Source organism: Cloeon dipterum, chromosome 2 (genome assembly GCF_949628265.1).
Source record: "Cloeon dipterum chromosome 2, ieCloDipt1.1, whole genome shotgun sequence".
NCBI classification, from domain to species: domain Eukaryota; kingdom Metazoa; phylum Arthropoda; class Insecta; order Ephemeroptera; family Baetidae; genus Cloeon; species Cloeon dipterum.
The window spans coordinates 6627763-6647047 of record NC_088787.1 but is presented as its reverse complement, the minus strand read 5'-3'; the positions used below and the strand labels follow the sequence as shown (position 1 = coordinate 6647047).

General features: G+C 36.7%; 4 protein-coding genes across 4 annotated transcripts; all 4 read right to left on the bottom strand.

Annotated features, from left to right (window-relative positions):
• Window positions 1-2272: 2272 nt before the first annotated feature.
• LOC135935389 (uncharacterized) lies at window positions 2273-5035 on the bottom strand. Its single transcript, XM_065477670.1, has 7 exons — window positions 4917-5035; window positions 4529-4767; window positions 4099-4343; window positions 3609-3921; window positions 3471-3552; window positions 2772-2929; window positions 2273-2717 (listed from the first exon to the last, which is right to left on the bottom strand). Exons 2-7 carry the CDS (start codon window positions 4761-4763, stop codon window positions 2347-2349), a joined length of 1404 nt encoding a protein of 467 aa, XP_065333742.1. The 5' UTR covers window positions 4764-4767; window positions 4917-5035; the 3' UTR covers window positions 2273-2346.
• Window positions 5036-6503: 1468 nt separating this feature from the next.
• On the bottom strand, window positions 6504-9503 carry LOC135935391 (probable G-protein coupled receptor Mth-like 6). The gene is made up of 7 exons (XM_065477671.1): window positions 9434-9503; window positions 9028-9266; window positions 8597-8841; window positions 7936-8242; window positions 7799-7880; window positions 6993-7150; window positions 6504-6938 (listed from the first exon to the last, which is right to left on the bottom strand). Exons 2-7 carry the CDS (start codon window positions 9260-9262, stop codon window positions 6580-6582), a joined length of 1386 nt encoding a protein of 461 aa, XP_065333743.1. The 5' UTR covers window positions 9263-9266; window positions 9434-9503; the 3' UTR covers window positions 6504-6579.
• A 1114-nt stretch (window positions 9504-10617) lies between these two features.
• On the bottom strand, window positions 10618-12299 carry LOC135937435 (probable G-protein coupled receptor Mth-like 11). Its single transcript, XM_065480586.1, has 4 exons — window positions 12107-12299; window positions 11916-11997; window positions 10995-11152; window positions 10618-10934 (listed from the first exon to the last, which is right to left on the bottom strand). Exons 1-4 carry the CDS (start codon window positions 12297-12299, stop codon window positions 10618-10620), a joined length of 750 nt encoding a protein of 249 aa, XP_065336658.1.
• Window positions 12300-15218: 2919 nt separating this feature from the next.
• On the bottom strand, window positions 15219-18286 carry LOC135935393 (G-protein coupled receptor Mth-like). The gene is made up of 7 exons (XM_065477673.1): window positions 18161-18286; window positions 17608-17862; window positions 17273-17514; window positions 16258-16537; window positions 16122-16203; window positions 15726-15880; window positions 15219-15662 (listed from the first exon to the last, which is right to left on the bottom strand). Exons 2-7 carry the CDS (start codon window positions 17840-17842, stop codon window positions 15295-15297), a joined length of 1362 nt encoding a protein of 453 aa, XP_065333745.1. The 5' UTR covers window positions 17843-17862; window positions 18161-18286; the 3' UTR covers window positions 15219-15294.
• Between the last annotated feature and the right edge of the window lie 999 nt (window positions 18287-19285).

Genomic DNA, 19285 nt, shown 5'->3' with positions numbered 1-19285 from the left:
CGAGTCTGCCGTTTTTAATCAACTCCAAAAAGTATGTCAACTTCGACACTACAGAATTGATGGGAATGGCCGGCAAGTGCTTCTGCTTGTCAAACTCGCGTTTTCAAGAGGTAATTATTATTGAAAAATTTCCAAAATATCAACTTAACGATATTTTGTTTCAGTTGGTCAGCTCTTTTGGCTCGAATATTCCGAATGTGCGTAGTTTGACCGTTAATGGTCTGGGCCGCTTCACGCTTGAGGAGAGAGAATGGGCATCGATGATCGCACTGAAGAACTTGGAGGTCCTTCGCATCGAAGACGTTTCCGTGCGTTTGTCGGGAGTGGTGGCAATCACGCAGCAATGCGAGAAACTAGCAAAATTCCACGCGAACCATGTCTACTTGGACGAACCCTCATGCGAGACCTTCAGGGAGGACTTTGTGTTTGTGGACATCTTTGCTCAAAGTTACCGGGAAATAAGCCTGGACATGCAGAAAACGATTCCCATGGAAATAGAAGAATTCCGTAAATGCGCAGCATTTCCGCAAAATACCATTTTGAATATTGCCCCATCGGAATTCGCTGATTTCGATTTGCTGCCAGGCTTGACACAAGTGACGGAACTCTGGGTGAGAAATTTCAAAAAGCCTTTTTGAGTAGTAGTAAAATAATTGAAAAATTTTTAGTTCTCGTCCTTTCAACTGGAAGACGTGGAAGATGAAAAGGTCCAATTTCCGACCCTTCCAGAATTGAGAACTGCCCGGATTTCTGCTGGTAGCCATGAACAGCACCTTGTGAGGAGTTTCTTGGAGACCAACGGACTTGCTCTTCGAGAACTGATACTCAAAGGCATTAGCCTTTCCGAAGAGGATGAGTTCACCCTTGGAGACGTCTTCAGCCTCTGCCCCAATCTGAATTCATTAGAATTAATTAATTGTGATCTCTCGGGCGTTAGCGCACACATCGCGCCGGTGCACCGACTCAAGGCGTTCAAGTGGCGCTGGGATTTCCGGTAAGGGAAACAAATTTTTTTAATAGTTGAAATTTCACTTTTGCATATCATATCGTAAAAATGTGGAATTATGAGTTAAATATGATTCTGTCATTAAGTCTAATTCTAATAATTATTCTTTCTTTTGTTTCAGAGTGGATCATTTGATCGGAGATGTAGATTGGTGGGAGAGCCCTGAAGTCCCAGGTGGATCTTTTTTTATTCTGGATTGTGTTGCCGGTAAAGACACCGGAACTTGTGCCCACCAAATGTGGCTAAATAATGTAAAGTTCAATTTCATTGTTAATTTAAATCAGCTCCCACAACACAACGTGGAGTATTTGTCAAGGAGGCTCAGCCTTTTCGAACATTTTGGCAGAATGCTTTATTGCTCTGATTGCGATTCCTGTGAAACACTCAAATATTTCTTCCCCTCTTGTAAAAAAAATCGTTTCTGTATTTTTTGTAAATAATTAAACTGCTTTAAATTGTATCTTTTGCACATATTATTATTTCATTACCTTTTCCATGAGATATGTTAATTAACAAAAAGGGTAACGCGGGCACCCAGACGGCCACAATCGGTGCCAACGTGGGGCTCCTCGCAGGCAGGCTCCCTGTGTGGGGCACAGGACAGATGCCAGCCAGCGGCCACGTGGTCTCCACGGACCGCGACGAAAGAAAGAAAAGTTTTGTCAGCAGTAATTTTTACGGCAAAATAAAATCAACAACCAGAAATTATTGATTGAATGGAAAATGATATCGATTGACTTATATGCGCTCTCATTGCCGAGAAAACGAATGAAATCTTTATTGAACACCCAAAATTAGCTGAAGTAAAGAAAACGGGTTTTTTTATCTTGTGCTTTAAAGAATTTACTGCGACTAATTTTTTTAAATTAAAACTAAATTAATTAAAATTAACCAGTTGTATACACCCTTATTGTTCGATGCCGCCAGCAGATGGCGCCACCATATTATTTCTTAAAAATTTAGTTTTGAGACACTTCCGCTGCGTTTTCAGACTTAATCCTGCTACTGTGCATTCTTCACTTAATATGTTTTCTTTTGCCGAGCTGAAAACCAAAATTGGGTCAACCATTCACCGTAGAATCGCCGAAAAAGTTTGTTTATTCCAAAAATTGTTTCAAAGCCCTTTTTTTAGGAGAGTAATTTCTAGTGTATAATTTTCTGTAGTGTAAATATTCACTGCTTGGAATGAAAATTAAGATTTCGAAAGTCAAAATTTTAGATTCAACAGTATTTTGGTTTCTATGGTCTATATTAATAGACAAGAAATTGAAAAGTAAAAATTTATTGAAAAATCAACTTTTAAAAACAGTCAAGCTGTCTTATAATTCTCAAGAAGTTAATTAGATTATTTGAGCACGCTGGCCTTTACAAAATCGGCTGCTCAAGCTTTTCCTCACATACCTGTCAGCACACACAAGGAGCAAAAAAATTAAAACTCCCAGCGAAGCAATGAACAAACTCATCATGATCAAGATAAAGTAGGCACCGTCATAAAAGTTCGGGACGGCTTCATCGATGAACGTGCAACCCTCCAAGATGGTCAGTATTAAATACGTTCTGCGCCGTTCCTTTTCCTGCGGCACCGTCTGGTCGGTTTCCTCCGTGGTGCGGACCGGCTCCCCTCTTACGCAAGTTGCAGACAATAAGCCGACGTTGGCCACAAGCAAAATCAAGCTCGGTACAATGTTGTAAATCCACTTGGCCTCTAAGCCTGTGCCGTTTGAATTTTTAATAATAATTGTGTCGAAGATTTTTTAGAACTAACCGTTTATCCAGCATATTCCATCTCCAATATTCGGGTTGAAAATGGAGTCCTCATCGTTGATCAGATTGAAAATTAGAGCCACGGCCACTATTAGAATTGGTAAGCCAGTCGAATATGCAACAAACTTTGCAAAGTAGTCGCTTCCCTTGCGAATAACCCTGCAACAAATTAAAATGTGTAAATTCTGGTAAATTCAATTTGAACAATTCCAGGATGGGAACTTTAAAATTTTTATTAAATTATATAAAAATTTGGATGAATCTAGCTGAGTGAAACTAATTTAAAAAAGTATTCTAAATTAAGAAAAATTAACTTGAAACAATATTTTTATTGTTCTGCTAATTAACGAATATTTTATCTGCAGTTTGAATTTTTTGAAACCAAATATAAATATTCTAAAACATTTTTACAAGTTTGATTTTTTATATGAAAAATAATCAAATTGGTTGTTACAAATTTTTCGAAAGTGGAGAAGGACATTTAAAACGATCAATAATTTTTTTCAAAACTCTGTGGATGGCAAGTGTAATGTTTAACGAATTACATTGAAAATTGAAATTATTGCAAATCTCTTAACCCACTTAGGGCCCAAACCTTTGGCAAAAAATTAAAAACTAATTCTAAAAGTCAGAAAATTACTTCGAAAATCTTGATCAATGGTCAAAATTTCAAAAGAAAAAATGACTCAACTTTTCTTACCCTTTGTAAGCGAAGAAAAGGTCGATGCATAAAGAGTTGAGCCAAAACATTGAGGCGAGAGACGAATACATGGGGATGTATCCTAGAATTGTAGCAAAAAAATTTTATTTAAATAATTTTAAACTTATTCTCTTTTACCAAATAAAAAGCAGAGTGTCGTAGTCCTTCCCGGAATTTCGCCGAGAAAATAGCTGTGGAAAGCCAAGGTGAAGAGAGTCGCTGCCTGATTTGCTGCGTAGAAAATCACGCTTTTTCTGTGAAACGATTCAATTTGCGGGCTGAGGGTGTACGCCACAACGGTCAAGATCAACAAAATTGAGCTCAGTAGCGAGAGAAGCGTGTAAATAAGGTGAAATATCTCCGATGGAGACATTGTAATCGGCTGTTCTTCCTTAAATTCCTTTTTTCGATTAGCTAGGCAGTGCACTAGATGTATCGAGTTTTTTCCTTCCTAAAAATATTTTTCATGATTGGATAATATATATATTAAAGGGTTAATTGGGATATTGATATGGGTTTTTGAAAAATAAATATTTTAGATGGTATTTTTAGCGGCACATTTAGACGGCAATACTAATCTTTTAAACCGATTTTATCCCAAAACCTTGCAAAAACAACGGTTTTTTACCATTTGGTGAACGCAGTAGTCCTCGGCATCATAAAGCTTGCTTTTGTTTTCCAATCTCATCTTGCCGTTCGCTAAAATCCTGACTTCTTCTTTTTTTAAAATGTCGGAAACAGCATCACATTCTGCGTGGCGTATTTGTTTGAAGCTCTCTACCGGCGGCGTGTCTTTCTCAATAATTTCATTCCACAGAAAGTGCGAGATGGGCCCATATTCACTAAAAAATTCAATTTCTTCCTCCGCAAAATCTAAAAACAGATCAGAAATTCCTGTTCATTATCTAGAAAATTATAACAGTTCATACATCCTGACTATTTTCATATTTAAGACACTGATGAATTTTTATAAAATATTTTTTTTTATTTAAACATTATCAACATTAAATTTTATGTTTTTATTCGTCGCGCATGTTGAGGATAAAAATTGTTCGAACCTTTGTCGCAAATTCTGATGCAGTTTCCCAAGAGGCAAGGACAGACCCACCAGTACCCTTCTTCTTCGGCTTTCCAAAACGTGCCCTCAGGATAATTGTCACCGTCGCCAGTCAAAATTGTTCCATTCTTTAGTAAAACTGTGCCCTGCACTTTCGTCCTTAATTCTTTTTTGCAGAGATCTTTTCCCAAAGTCGGCCCAAGGACGAGCAGCAGGGTGAAAATGCTGGCTTTCATCCCGCTAATAAACGACAGTTTTGATTTTTAAAGGAATTTCCACTTTAATTATTAGATCTAATTGCATAAATTCTTTCATCTAATAGTCTGATTGAAATTGCATTAAAAAACGATGAAAAACTATGAGTAAAAAAATTAGTTAAAATCACGAACCGTTGTTTTTGTGTAGGATTGGATCGCCGAAACTCGTTCGTCTGGCTCCACAGAGGCGTCGCTCGGGACTAACTTTGTTTGTATTTTTGTTTAACGTGGCCGGCAAAGCTGGCCTTGATGCCTTGATGCTGAATTTTTGTTTTTTGCCGACCGCGGCGTGACGTCATTTTAGCGGTTCATCACGGATTCCACGCGCGCTCGCCGCTCAGTCAAAATAAACAGAAACTCTCGAGCGCCAACACGCGGCGCCTCGCTCCATTCATTTATTAGCCGCCGCGCGGTGATCAGTATAATTAACCGTAAAGTGGCAGCGGTTTCCCTTTTATTTGATAGAAATTGGGAATAAATTTCATTATTTGTCTTTACAACCCTGTTTAGATGCTTGGGATTTAAAGTGATTGATTCAAAATAAAATACATTTTGTATGTTAATTTTAATAATTTGAATTTTGGATAATTTTCTGACGATGCCAAGTGGGTCTTAATTGTTATTCTTTTCAAGCGGGCGGCATTTTCTGTCTGCTATACGTCGCGACTCTCTTTGTCCTGATCTGCCCCAACGTGCGCGCCTGCAGACCCGTATGCAAGGCCGGCCGCCGATACCCAATAAGTAATATTGTATAAGATTTATTAGGCTTTTCCTTATTTTTCCTTTAACGTCCAGCAAGCATTGTTTAACTTAAAGTATAGCTTTGGCGTCAAAAGATTTCCGTTCTCGAGCAACTTTTCGTCCGTCTCATGCAGCAAGGCCGAAGACAAGCAAAATGTTTACTCTCATCTTAATTTTTAAATTTAATTTTTTAATTCAATATTTCCGTCAAGTATATATATGTATTATTCCATCTCCACTACTAGGAAAAAGAGTTTTAGTTTGTGTGTGCGACCTTAACTCTAATTTGACGTGTCAAAAAAACTCAATTTCATGGCTGCAAATTTAATGAAATTTCGACAATCTGCTAGTTAGGTGCAAAAACCGTTTATTATAAACAAATAAAAATTTAGGGTCCAATCGGTTAGTGCTGAACTAAGTATGTATATTTTAAAATAGTAGACTCAGCTTGAAAATCAGGGCTCTTTTAATGAGGAAAAATAGAATTTTCTACCAAACCTTAAATTGCCTATCTTTTTTACAATTTTGAAAATTCAAATTGTGATCATCCTTACAGAAATTTGGTTTTGAAAATTTTCTTACAGCAATATCTAAGCACAAACAGACGTAAGTTTTTACTTACAATATCATGTTAGAGGAATAAATAAATAAACAAACTAATTAATAAATAAATATCAAATTAAGAAAATTTGTTTTATTTTTTATTTTTTAAATACACTTGAGTTTAAATATGTTTTTAAAATAAATTAATGAGTGTTTTGGGCCATTAAAAGAAAATTGCCACAGATAAATTTACTCGACGTTCACAAATGATTGCTTTTTTGTGTTTTCAAGCCTCTATTTAAGGGAATATGAGAATTTCCAGGGTCTGATTTTCTGCACAGTGTAAATATTCAATGCTCATTGAGAGGAAAATTCAGATTTTATATTATTTAACCGATTTGATTGGATTTTATGCTCTAAAAATAACCAGGAATATCAAACGTATAAATTTATTGAAAAACCAACTGATAAAAAAAACAGTCAGCCTTCCCAAAAATTCTCAAGATGTTAATTAGATTATTTGAGCAGGCTGGCCTTTGAAAAATCGGCTGCTCAAGCTCTTCCTCACGTACTTGTCAGCGCACACGAGGAGCAAAAAGATTAAAACTCCCTGCGAAGCACCGAACAAACTCATGATGATGGTAAAGTAATAAATATTCGGGATGACTTCAATGATGAACGTGTAACCCGCCAAGAGGGTCAGTATTAAATACGTTCTGCGCCGTTCCTTTTCCCGCGGCACCGTCTGGTTGGTTCGCTCCGTGGTGCGAACGGGGTTGCCTCTTTCGCAGGTTGCGAACAACAAGCCGAGGTTGGCCAAAAGCAAAATCAAGTTCGGTACATAGTAGTAAATCCACGTGGCCTCTTTGCCTACGGGGATTGAATTTTTATTAACAATTATTTCGAAGATTTTTCGGAGCTTACCGTTTATCCAGCATAGTCCGTCTCCCATTTTTGGGTTGAAAATGGAGTACTCATCGTTGATCCGGTTGAAATACAGAGCCGCGGCCACTATTAGGATTGGTAAGCCAGTCGAATATGCAACAAACTTTGCAAAGTAGTTACTTCCCGTGCGAAGGACCCTGTAACAAATAGTATAAATGTGTAAATTGCCAGGAGCATATTCAAAAATTAAATTTGATTAAAATTCTAACTCTTTTCGGCGAGTGAATTATTTTTTCGAATCTCACAATCCACTCCTATTGTTGTTCATTCAAGCATTTTGTTAAATACAATTATTTTATAGTATGGCATTAAAAAGTTATAAAATAAAACGTGAGAAAAAGCTACACGTGTATTCCTTGCAGAGCGGAATTCAGATTCAGATTGATTTTTTATTTTGTAAAGCCGAAATTATGTACAAGGGTGGCTCTAAAAATACGTCAAGGCTGTTTAATACAATCGCAGACGAAAAAATTGGTCAGAGTCGTAAAATTGGTGGTGCCAAACTAGCTGCTTGACTTGGGAGATAAACTCTTTGCTTTCGTCGATTGAACTTGGAAGCGCGTTCTCGGTATCATGCTCGCTGGATTTTGCACTGCCTGCTTCAAATCACATGGTTTAACATATAGAGGTCATTCACACATTGCATTAATTTCTTCTCTTAAATGAACTGCAAAAAAATATAAAAAATAAATTGCAAAAAGTCGGAAAAATCTAAAAATTCGTCCGGATGTCTTGATTATTAAAAATACAAATTAAAAACAAAAATACGACTAAAATTGTCTCACCCTTTATAAGCGGAGAAAATGTCGATGCACATAGAGTTGAGCCAAAACACGAGGGAGAGATGCAAGTAGAAGACAATGTATCCTACAATTTAAAAATAAAACTTTAAATTTAAAAAATTACACGATTTTTCCTCTACCAATTAAAAAGCACTGCTCCTTTACCAGAATTTTCCCGGAAAAATAACTAGTGCTGACAGTCACGGCGAAGAAACCCACTGCGTAATATGCTGCGTAGAAAATCACGCTTTTTCTGTGAAACGATTCAATTTGCGGGCTGAGGGTGTACGCCACGACGGTCAACACCAGGAAAATTGCGCTCAACAGCAAAACAAGCCTGTAAATAATGTAAAATATCTCCATTGAAGACAATGGAGACGCTTCTTCCTCAAAATTCACTTCTAGATCGGCTAGGCAGAGCATTAGATGTATCGAGTTTTTCCCTTCCTAAAAACATATTTTTCATGATTGGATAATTTATTAAATTTATTAATTGCTGAGTTTGGGATATACTGAAATGGCGGGTTTTAGGCGAAATAATATTTTAGGAGCAAATTGAAATGGCTCTACCAATCATTTGCAGAGATTTTGTTTTGCTAATGAAATTCAATTTTCAGGAGATAAAAGCAATAATTAATTTATGGTTTTAATTACTAAAAGCTATTATTGTAATATTATAGTTTCTTCCCTGCGGTGCGATTGATATATTTTTGACTAAGGAAATCAAATAAAATTTTAATCCCATGAAAAACCAATGTGTAGAACAGTTCCCAAGCCTTGCCAAAACATTGATTTTTTTACCATTTGGTGAACACAGTAATCCTCGGCACCATATAGCTTCCTTTTATTTTCCAATCTCATCTCTCCGCTCGCCAAGATCCTGACGTCTTCTTTTATTAAAATGTTGGAAACACCATCACATTTTGCGTGGCGTATTTGTTTGAAGAACTCAATTGGTGGCGTGTCTGTCTCAGTAATTTCATTCCACAGAAAGTGCGTGACGAGATCAAATCCACTAGAATTTTCAATTACTTCTTCTGCGAATTCTAAAACAGGTCAGAAACACTTTATCTTTATAAAATTCCAAGATATTTAGCATGATATTAAGAGATATATTCTCTTGCTTTTTTTAATAATTCAACCTTATTTAATTATTAAAATGAATTTTAAAAAATAAACATATTTTATTTATTTTTTCATCGTGAATGTAGTGAATGAAAAATTGTTCGAACCTTTGTCGCAAATTCTGATGCAGTTTCCCAAGAGGCAGGGACAGACCCACCAGTGCCCTTCTGCCTCGTCTTTCCAAAACGTGCCGGCAGGATATGCGTCATTCTCGCGGGTCAAAAGAGTTCCATTCTTTAGTAGAACTGCGTCCTGCACACTCGTCCTTAATTTTTCTTCGCAGAAATCTTTGCCCGAAGCAGGCCCCAGGACGAGCAGCAGGGTGAAAATGCTGGCTTTCATCCCGCTATGAACGACTGTTTTGCTTTTTAAAGAAATATTCCACTTTAATTAATTAATATATTTATTTTAATTAATTATTTCTTTTAAATTGTCTGATATATATTTTTAATAGAAGAGAATATTAAAAAAAATTGATGCAGAAATACGATTAAAAAATTTGAGGAAATATACCATGCAAGAACCCGCCGTTGTTTCTGTGTAGGATCGGATCGCTGAAACTCGCTCGTCTTGCTCCACAGAGGCGTCGCTGGAGACTAACATTCTTATTTTTCTCTAACGAGGCCTGCAAAGCTGACCTTGTAGTTGAATTTTGTTTTTTGCTGACCGTTACGTCGTTTTAGCGGTTCATCACGAGCTCAGTCAAAATAAAGAAAAGCTCTTGTTCGCCTCCACAGATGGTGCCTATTTTCTCCATATTTTTATTAGCCACCGCGGACCGCGGTGTGATCAGTAAACTGTACAGTGGCGGTGGTTTCCCTTTGGTGACCACAGTAATTTCTGTGTAGGGTTGGATCGCTCAAACTCGCTCCGCAGAGGCGTCGCTAAAAGGACTAACACTTTTATTTTCCCCTAACACGGGGGCTGCAAAAAATTGCCTTTGTATTTTGTAATTTGCTGACTGTGACGTCATTGTAAACGGCTTATCACGTAATCTGCGATTGCCAATTATCAATAAAAATAAATAAAAATCTCGAACACTACCAGGAATCGTTTGTTGGTGGATAAACACACTAGCCTGCATGTTGGTAGTTTCCGTGAGTGCAATGCATTGAACCCCCTCAAGCGCCAATATTTGGGGTACATCAGCATGCGGGGTGTAATTCTTCACTTTCGTTCGACTCAAATTTTTTAGAGATATAATAAGCGCATTTCGAAATAAGGGAGATAGTAGAAGAAAAATAAATTACAAAAATTAAAATAATTTAAGTGTCCAATTTTATCATGAGCCAATAAAATAAATCCAATATTATAACGTTATAATCTTTACAAAATCGGCTGCTCAAGCTATTTCTCACATATTTCTCAGCGCACACAAGGCGCAAAATTCCCCGCGAAGAACCAAAGATACCCATGATCAGGGTTCGCCAATTTTGTAATGACGCGCCTTATTTGAGGAGAGTAATTTCCAGGGTCTGATTTTCTGCAGAGTGTAAATTCATATTTTCAATTACAAAATTTAAGACTTTACAGTTTTCAAGCGATTTAAATAGTTTCTGGTCCAAAATAATTAACATGAAATTCATAAGTAAAAATATATTAAAAAATCAACTTTTAAAACATGTCAATCTTCCTCAAGATTCTCATGAAATTAATTAGACGCTGGCCCTTACAACATCGGCCGCTCAAGCTCTTCCTCAGCACATGTCCGCGCACACAAGGAGCAAAAAGACAAAAATTCCTCTCGAAACGTCGAGGCAGATACCAATGAACACGATACTGTAGTCAATGTCAAAAAAGTACTGGCTGGATATTTGGACGAACGAGTAACCCTCCAAGAGGGTCATGATTAAATACTTTCTGCGCCGTTCCTTTCCCTGCGGCACCGTCAGGACGGTTTCCTCCATTGTGCTGAATGGCTCGCTGTTTCCGCAGGTTGCGAACAACAAGCCGAGGTTTGCCAAAAGCAAAATCAAGCTCGGTCCTTGGTAGTAAAGCCACACGGGCCCTGTGCCTGTGCCGTTTCAATTTTTAATTATAATTATACACAAGGGAGGGTTTTGTTAGAACTTACCGTTTAACGTGCATACTCGATTTCCTATATTTGGGTTGAAAATGGAGTCCTCATCGTCGATCCGGTTGGAAATCAGGGCCACGACCACTATTGCGATTGGCAGGCAAGACGAATATGCAGCAAAATTTGCAAAGTAGTATTTTCCCGTGCGAATAACTCTGTAAAAAATTAAAATGTGTAAAGTGGATTTTAGTAATATTTAGTCATTTTTTCTCATTGAATTTCAAATCTCATAGCAAAGTAGTCTTTGACGCTGGGCAGTAATACAGTGATATCAATTAAATTTTCGTTTGAAAATCGTCATATAAAAAATGGATTAAACTAAAGGGAAATCTATTATTCAAATTCATTGAAATCGCTGATTGCAAAAATGAAAAGATTTCTCCAGCGATAAAAATATCATCATTATTTGATAAAAAAATTCACATTTGGAATTTCTGCAAGCAGATTTAGCTCATTTCTTCGAAAGAAAAGATTTTCGTGTCTTTGATTTTCTAAAGCTTTTTGTGAATTTAAAAATATGGCTTCGGGTAATTTGTATACAATTACTGTAGAGTGGATATTCGTTGAACGCGTTTATCCACAGCTTTGGCACAGTGGATTTCCCTTTAATTAAGCAAAATTAGTTTAATGGAATAAATCAATTAATTCTTTTTATATAAAAATGCTTATTTATTTGGCTGAGTGAAACTACTCCATGGTGTATAATGGAAAATAATAAAATTGGTTATTAAAAAATTGTCAAAAGGCAAGAAGGATTACCAATTTTTTCTAATTATATTGAAAATTACAATTTTAGCAAATCTCTTAACACCGACTTTGGCGAAAATGTAAAAACTAAACCACCCAAATCGGAAAATTAATTCGGAAATCTCGATCAATGGCCAAAATTTAAATAAAAAAAAACGACTCTTGTCTCACCCTTCATAAGCGAAGAAAATGTCGATGCACATTGAGTTGAGCCAAAACATGGAGGCAAGAGACGAATACAAGGGCATGTATCCTAGAATTGAAGCAAAAATTAAATTTGAACCATTTTTATTATATATCTTCTCATCTACCAAATAAAAAGCAGAGCGTTGTCTTTACCGGAATTTCCTCGACAAAATAACTTTTGACAGTCAAGGCGATGAAAGTCGCTGCCTGATTTGCAGCGTAGAAAATCACGCACTTTCTGTGAAATGATTCAATTTGCGGGCTGAAGGTGTACACCAGAATGGTGATGACCAGGAAAATTGAGCTCAGCAGCAAAATAATCAGCAAAATTTGAAGCTCCACTGGAAACGGTTCTTTCTCAAACTTCATTCCTAGATTAGCTAGGGAGTTTGCACGTTCCTAAAAACATTTATTTTTTCATGATTGTTTTGCTAAAATAAAATAAGGCAATCAATAATTTTTTTCATGGTTAGTTACTAAAAGCTATAATGTATAATATTTTTAGTTTTTCCTTGGTGAGATTAAAATATTTTTATTTAAGGAAATCAATTGAAATTTAATCTCATGAAAAACCAAAATTTATACAGAAAAAAAATAATGTTTAACCTATCGATTGCAAAACGTATTTATTTAAAATGTTTTTTGCAGTTTCAGGCTCAAACAATTAGACTAAAGTAAACACGTTTTGAAGTGTGGATAGAAAAGTCTTCAAATTGATTAATTCCAGCTTAATTGGTGTCCTTATTAAGCTAACATAAATTGATTACCATAAACATTGACTTAAACAATGAATTTTATACCATTTGTTGAATGCAGTAAATTATGTGTAGGATCGGATTGCCGAGACTCGCTCCGCAGAGGCGTCGCTAAAAGGACTAACATTTTTACCTTCCCCTAACGTGGGGGGTGTAAAAAATGGCATTGATTTATGATATTGGCTGACTGTGACGTCATTGTAATAACGGCTTATCACTCAGTCAAAATAAACAAAAATCTCGAGCATACCTCCACGCGGCACTGTTATCCCTATTTTTATTAGCCACCGCGGGGACCGCTGTGATCAGTTATCTAGACAATAACTGCGGTTCCCCTTTTAATTGATAAAAAATAGGAAATGAATTATGTTTGCCTCATGAATAGGTGGGTAATATTTGTTAAGTGTATGTAATTTTTATGTCGGAATTTTTTGTAATTTTATGATGTGACATTAGATATTTTATTGATTTTAATTTTTTTTACTCATTGACCAGCCCGTTGGCTTTCATTTTTAAGGCATTCTCAGGAGTGTCAAAGCAATGGGGAGGTATTTGAGCAGTTCGGAGATCTAATACTGGCTACCCAATGTCAGAGATGGCAAAAAGTGGTTAGTTAAGTGACTCGAAATGCTCAACGGGCTGGGAGGCGCACCGGCACCGACTCGCTACTTGCTGGTTTGCACCTTTCCAGCATGCGTGATTTGGCTTCACGGGACGAATGTCTAGCGTTTCAATGCAGTCCTCGGTGCGGAGGCAAGTGGCCCTTGAGTGGGCTGGGTCCCTGTGCGGCCTGGTGCGCCCATTCAATCCGTTCGCGGTGTTATTGGCACTCGTGCTAGTGCAGTGCGCGCCCTTCCCGGTCCTCCGGTCCTCGGACAGGGATAAAAAAAGCAAAAAAAAAAAAATAAGGACGTACTGGATGACGTCGAAAGTCGAAACTATAATCGAGAGATTAAAACGACAATTTGGCAACGAGGATGAAGCCTGGTTTAATTTATTGCCATTATAAATTTCGTTATTTTTCTTTTTAGCCCTGTTTTGATGGTTGGATTTTTAAGTGATTGATTTAAAATAAAATATATGCATTTTGTAATTCCTTTTTTTTAATTTTGGATAATTTTCTTTGCTATGACTTAAAGTGGAATGATACTGGGCAAGAATTGAGAATTATTTGAATTGTTGGATGCCATAAACAATTGATTGATAAACAATTTGTTCAACAATTTGCAATAATAAAAAAGGGCCGTCCTATACAGTAAAAATTCAAATTTTGCCAATTTTCTCCAAAATTTCCAGCACTTGACCACATTTTCTTGGCATATTCCGATTCCTCTCGTCGAGATCTGTCCAATTGTGTATGCCACTTATTGGTGAAACTCTTGGTTTTGAAATTAAATCGGATTTCAAGTAAGGAGACAGCCATTACCATTTGAAAAGCACGCTAACTTTCCAGCCAATTTTCTCAAAAAATTACAATGCTTCTTAGGTCAATTTAGGCTTTATCTGAATCCTAAGAGACGAGTTCATGCATTGGCCAGAAGCATTTTCCAGGATTTTGCTGTATCATTCCTCTTTAAGCTGCACTAGAAGAACACATTCACATACGCCTAACACTTGGAAGGAAACTGTGCCGCCGAACAGTCTTTCAATGCGGGTGGTGCAGCATTCCAAAAAGCGACGACTCGATAGTCAAACACACACTGGCCGAGTTCGGTGCGCGCTGGTGGGTGTTGCAGCCGCGGATGCTGCGGGTCGCCGCCGCGATGCACGCGGCTCACGATGATGCGTGTAGTCTTTGAGGCCGCAGAGACTCTTCTTGAAGAAGAGCAGGTCGTTGTGTACAACAGCAAGGCAACATTTTTTTGGTTTTTCCGATAAAATTAGGTTTATTATTAAAATAGTTCAAATTTCAAATTCGCTTTTATTTTGGTGATAAACTGTTTCGTTAATTTTTTTAACCTCTGCATTCGAAAGTGCAACAATAAAAAACCAGTTTTTAGGATGAAATTCTGGTTTTTAGCGACCATTTCCGGGGGGGGGGTGACCTCTGGGATAATTAATGTTAGGTTTTCATTTTTTAATTCAATATTCTTGTAAAGTTTATTCCATCACCCAAGGAACAGCAGAGTTTTAGTTTTTGTTAATCCGATCATTAATCTTATGCGGCGCTTATTTTACGCGTCCCCCCCTCCCTCCCCCAACAACTAAATTTCATATTATGGCTGCAAATTTAAATTTTTTAATATTTAAATATTCACTTGAGTTAAAAAACTGTTTTTTAATAAATCAATGAGTGTTTCGGGCCATTAAACGAAAATTGCCACAAATAAATTTACTCAATGTTCACAAATGATGATTTTTTTGTGTTTTCAAGCCCCTATTTAAGGGAATATGAGAATTTCCAGGGTCTGATTTTCTGCAAAAAGTAAATATTCTCTGCTCAGTGAGAAGAAAATTCAGATTTTCAATGCCAAAATTTCAGATTTTATAGTAATTTAATAGGTTTTTATGGTCTAACAAATTAAACAGGAAATTCAAAAGTATAAATTTATTGAAAATCCAACTGTCAAAAACAGGGGAAAGCTTTCTCAAAATTGTCATGAATTTTATTAGATTATATAACCACGTTGGCTTTTACAAAATCGGCTGCTCAGGCTCTTCCTCACATACCTGTCGGCGCACACAAGGAGCAAAAAGATGAAAACTCCCTGCAAAGCAACGAAGACACTCGTGATGAAGGTAATGTGTGCACCGTCATAAATGTACGGGAGGGCTTCATCGATGAACGTGCAACCCTCCAAGAGGGTGAGTATTAAATACGTTCTGCGCCGTTCCTTTTCCTGCGGCACCGTCTGGTCGGTTTCCTCCGTGGTGCGGACCGGTTCGCCACTTGCCCAGGTTGCAGCCAACAAGCCGACGTTGGCCAAAAGCACAATCAAGCTTGGTCCAAATCCGTAAATCCACGCGGGCGCTTTGCCTGCGTGGGGTTTGAATATTTGCTAATAACAATTCCGCTACAAATTTTTTTAAGAATTAATACCTGTAACCCAGCATGTCTTCTCCATATTGGGGTTGAAAATGGAGTCCTCGTCGTCGATCAGGTTGAAAATTAGAGCCACGGCCACGATTAGGATTGGCAAGCCAGTCGAATAAGCAGCAAACTTTGCAAAGTAGTTACTTCCCGCGCGAAGAATCCTGCAACAAATCAAAATGGGTACAGTAGTTTATTTTAAGAAAAAAGCTTTAGCAGCATATATATTAAAATGCTGATCGATTTGGAAAAAAACATTCTTTGCTATTTCGAATCTCTTAATCCACTCATGGCCCAAATTTTCGGCTAAAATATAAAAACAGAATTGCCAAAAGTCGGAAAAATCAACAAATTACTCCTGAAATCTTAATTATTAGAAAAATAATACGATTAAACTTGTCTCACCCTTTATAAGCAAAGAAAATGTAGATGCACATAGAGTTGAGCCAAAACATGGCGGCGAAATCCAAGTACAAGCCGATGAATCCTACAATTGAAATATATCATTATATTTAAAATAAAAAAACCATTTCTCTCCTACCAATTAAAAAGCAGAGGTATGTTTCCAGAATTTTCTCGGAAAAATAGCTACTGACAGCCAAGGTGAAGATAGCCGCTGCGTGATATGCTGCGTAGAAAATCACGCTTTTCCTGTGGAACGATTCGATTTGCGGGCTGAATATGTACGCCACAACGGTCAAGATCAGGAAAATTGAGCTCAGCAGCAAAATAAACGTGTAAATGTCGTACTGCGCTGGAGACATTCCTTTCTCAGACTCCACTTCTAGGCAGTGCACTAGATGTATGCTGTTTTCTCCTTCCTAAAAAACATTTTTCGTGTTTGAATTAAATATACAATAAAAGCCATTATATGCAGGGTTAATTGGGATATTGATATGGAGGTTTAAGACAAATAAATATTTTAGATGGTATTTAGGGGCACAATTAGACGGAATGCAATGCTAATCTTTTTCAGAGATTTTTTGTTTTGGATTTTCCGGAAAATTTATTATATATTAAAATAGTTTTAATTACTAAAGGCTATAATGTAATATTATTATAATAGTGTCTTCACTAATGAGATACAAATATTTTCGACTAGGGAAATCAAATTGAAATTTTTCTCCACTTGAAAAAACAAATTTTTTAATAGGCGACTATTCAAGGTTGTTTTCATGTTGAGAAAAAAAACAAGTCTTCATCCTCGTTGTCTCAATTTCGTCGTTTTAATTAAAGAACAGTTAAGAGCCTCAGCTGCCTCATGAATAGGACGTACGTCATCAAGTCGAAACTGGTCGAGAATTAAAACGACGAAATTGAAACAACGAGGATGAAGGCTGCTGGTTATATTTTTTCTCAACTTGAAAAAAATTCTAGTAAAATTTGATACCCGATATAAATGTCTTTTAAATGTTTTTGGCAGTTATTCTGGCTCCAAAATTTGGATAAATTTTTTACATGTTTTAAAGTGAGGCTAGAAACTAGAAAAGTCTTAAATTGAGTGCTTAATTGGGGTTGCAAAAAAATTCCCAAACCTTCCTAAAATATTTTTTTACCATTTGGTCAATGCAGTAATCCTCGGCATCATAAATCCTGCTCTCGTTTTCCAATCTCATCTTGCCGTTCGCCAAAATCCTGACGTCTTCTTTATACACGTCCGAAATACCGTCACATTTTGCGTCGTGTATTTGTTTGAAGCTCTCTATCGGTGGCGTGTCTTTCTCAACAATTTCATCCCACGAATAGTGAGGGACAGGCCCATATTCACTAAGCGCTTCAGTTATTTCTTCCACGAATTCTATAAATTGAATAAAATTTAAATTAATTTTAAAAACAAAAATGGTTAACATTGTATTCCTCGCAAATGTTATAAATGAAAATTTGTTTGAACCTTTGTCGCAAATTCTGATGCAGTTTCCCAAGAGGCAGGGACAGACCCACCAGTGCCCTTCTTCCTCCTCGGCTTTCCAAAACGTGCCGGCAGGATACGAGTCACTCTCGGTCACAAGAATTCCACTCTCTAGAAGGACTTTGCCCTGCACCTTCGTCCTTAATTCTTCTTTGCAGAGATCCTTGGCCAAAGCCAGCCCAAGGACGAGCACAAGGGTCAAAATGCTGGCTTTCATCCCGCTGAACGGCAGTTTTGCTTTTTAAAAGAATACATTCCACATTAATTAATAGCTATTTTCAATAATTCTTTTATTTATACATTATTTAAAAATCTGATACTTATTTTTAATAGCAATATTTAAAAAAAAATTATGCCAGATTATATATCGCTGGAGGACCGTATGCTTTACAAATTATTTCATCGATTTGAATTAATTAATTATCTCCATGAATATGAATTTTATTATTATAATATCTGCAAAATATATTTAAATTGTATACCAATAAAAAAATGGATAGAGGACTATGAGTAAAAATTAGTTAAAATCACGAACCCGTTGTTTCTGTGTAGGATTTGATCGCCGAAACTCGCTCGTCTGGCTCCACAGAGGCGTCGCTCGGGACTAACTTTATTTTTATTTTTGTTTAACGTGGCCGGCAAAGTTGGCCTTGATGCTGAATTTTTGCTAATCGTGACGTCATTTTAGCGGTTCATCACGAATTCCACGCGCGCTCGCCGCCCAGTCATAATAAACAGCAACTCTCGAGCGCCTCCACTCGGCGCCTCTCTCCATTCATTTATCAGCGAGATCTGTACGATGGCGGGTTTTGCTTTTATTTGATAGAAATAGGGAATAAATTTCATTATTTTTCTTGTATCCTATTTAGATACTTTGGTTTTAAAGGGATTGAATTAAAATAAAAGACATTCTGTTAGTTAATTTTATTTATTAGAATTTTGGAAAATTTTCTTAGGATGCCAAGCATATATTTTATGCTTTTCAAGCGGTATGTATTGTGTCTTCTGCCTTTCTATTTAAGTCGTGATTTTATCAATAAAAATATAAAAAACTAGTATCTTCCAATAAATTCACGTTTTGTTGGAAAAATAGAACTTAAAAAGTCATTAGTAAAAATTTTGATACTTTTAAATTAAACCTCTTATTTGTATACTACAAATTTCCCGATATGTATTAATTTAATTTTGAAATGTGCAGGCATTGATTTGAACATTTTGATGAATTCTCACCAACTGAAACAATGGAGCGGACTTGAGCTGAAACATATTGCAGGTTGTTTTGGGAATAGTATTCCCATGGCTGACTCACTCATTCAGTCTTCGCACTGCAGGTGAATCTGTGCCCGCAGACCGCAGAGGCATTGCTTTTGCCACAAAAAGGCTGTTACACACATGTTGTTCACATTTTAGCATTTTATTTGCAAAGATTAATAATATGTATAACAAAGCCTTACATGAATAAATCGAATTACTCTATTATTCAATAAAAGTACATATACAATGATCACATAAGAACATAATTTGGAAGAAAATGGATTTATCATTAATTAAAAAAATTTTTTACCCAAGGCCAGCCCAAGGATAAGCAGAAGGGTCAAAATGCTGGCTTTCGTCTCACTGAACGACAGTTCTGCTTTAAAAAGTAAGATATATTCCACTT

Bases quoted from the DNA above. Each gene is read 5' to 3' on its own strand.
- LOC135935393 (XM_065477673.1), bottom strand. From the start codon at position 17,842: ATGAAAGCCAGCATTTTGACCCTTGTGCTCGTCCTTGGGCTGGCTTTG. The intron at 16,538-17,272 runs GTAAAAAAATAT...AATGTTTTTTAG, and splicing joins ATTACTGCATTGACCAAATG to GAAGGAGAAAACAGCATACA. The intron at 15,881-16,121 runs GTGAGACAAGTT...GATTTGTTGCAG, and splicing joins ATTTTCTTTGCTTATAAAGG to GATTCTTCGCGCGGGAAGTA.
- LOC135937435 (XM_065480586.1), bottom strand. From the start codon at position 12,299: ATGAAGTTTGAGAAAGAACCGTTTCCAGTGGAGCTTCAAATTTTGCTG. The intron at 11,153-11,915 runs GTGAGACAAGAG...AATTTTTTACAG, and splicing joins ATTTTCTTCGCTTATGAAGG to AGTTATTCGCACGGGAAAAT. The intron at 10,935-10,994 runs GTAAGTTCTAAC...GAAACGGCACAG, and splicing joins TCGAGTATGCACGTTAAACG to GCACAGGGCCCGTGTGGCTT.
- LOC135935391 (XM_065477671.1), bottom strand. From the start codon at position 9,262: ATGAAAGCCAGCATTTTCACCCTGCTGCTCGTCCTGGGGCCTGCTTCG. The intron at 8,842-9,027 runs GTTCGAACAATT...GACCTGTTTTAG, and splicing joins CATCAGAATTTGCGACAAAG to AATTCGCAGAAGAAGTAATT. The intron at 8,243-8,596 runs GTAAAAAAATCA...ATATGTTTTTAG, and splicing joins ATTACTGTGTTCACCAAATG to GAAGGGAAAAACTCGATACA.
- LOC135935389 (XM_065477670.1), bottom strand. From the start codon at position 4,763: ATGAAAGCCAGCATTTTCACCCTGCTGCTCGTCCTTGGGCCGACTTTG. The intron at 3,922-4,098 runs GTAAAAAACCGT...AAATATTTTTAG, and splicing joins ACTACTGCGTTCACCAAATG to GAAGGAAAAAACTCGATACA. The intron at 3,553-3,608 runs GTAAAAGAGAAT...CTACAATTCTAG, and splicing joins GACACTCTGCTTTTTATTTG to GATACATCCCCATGTATTCG.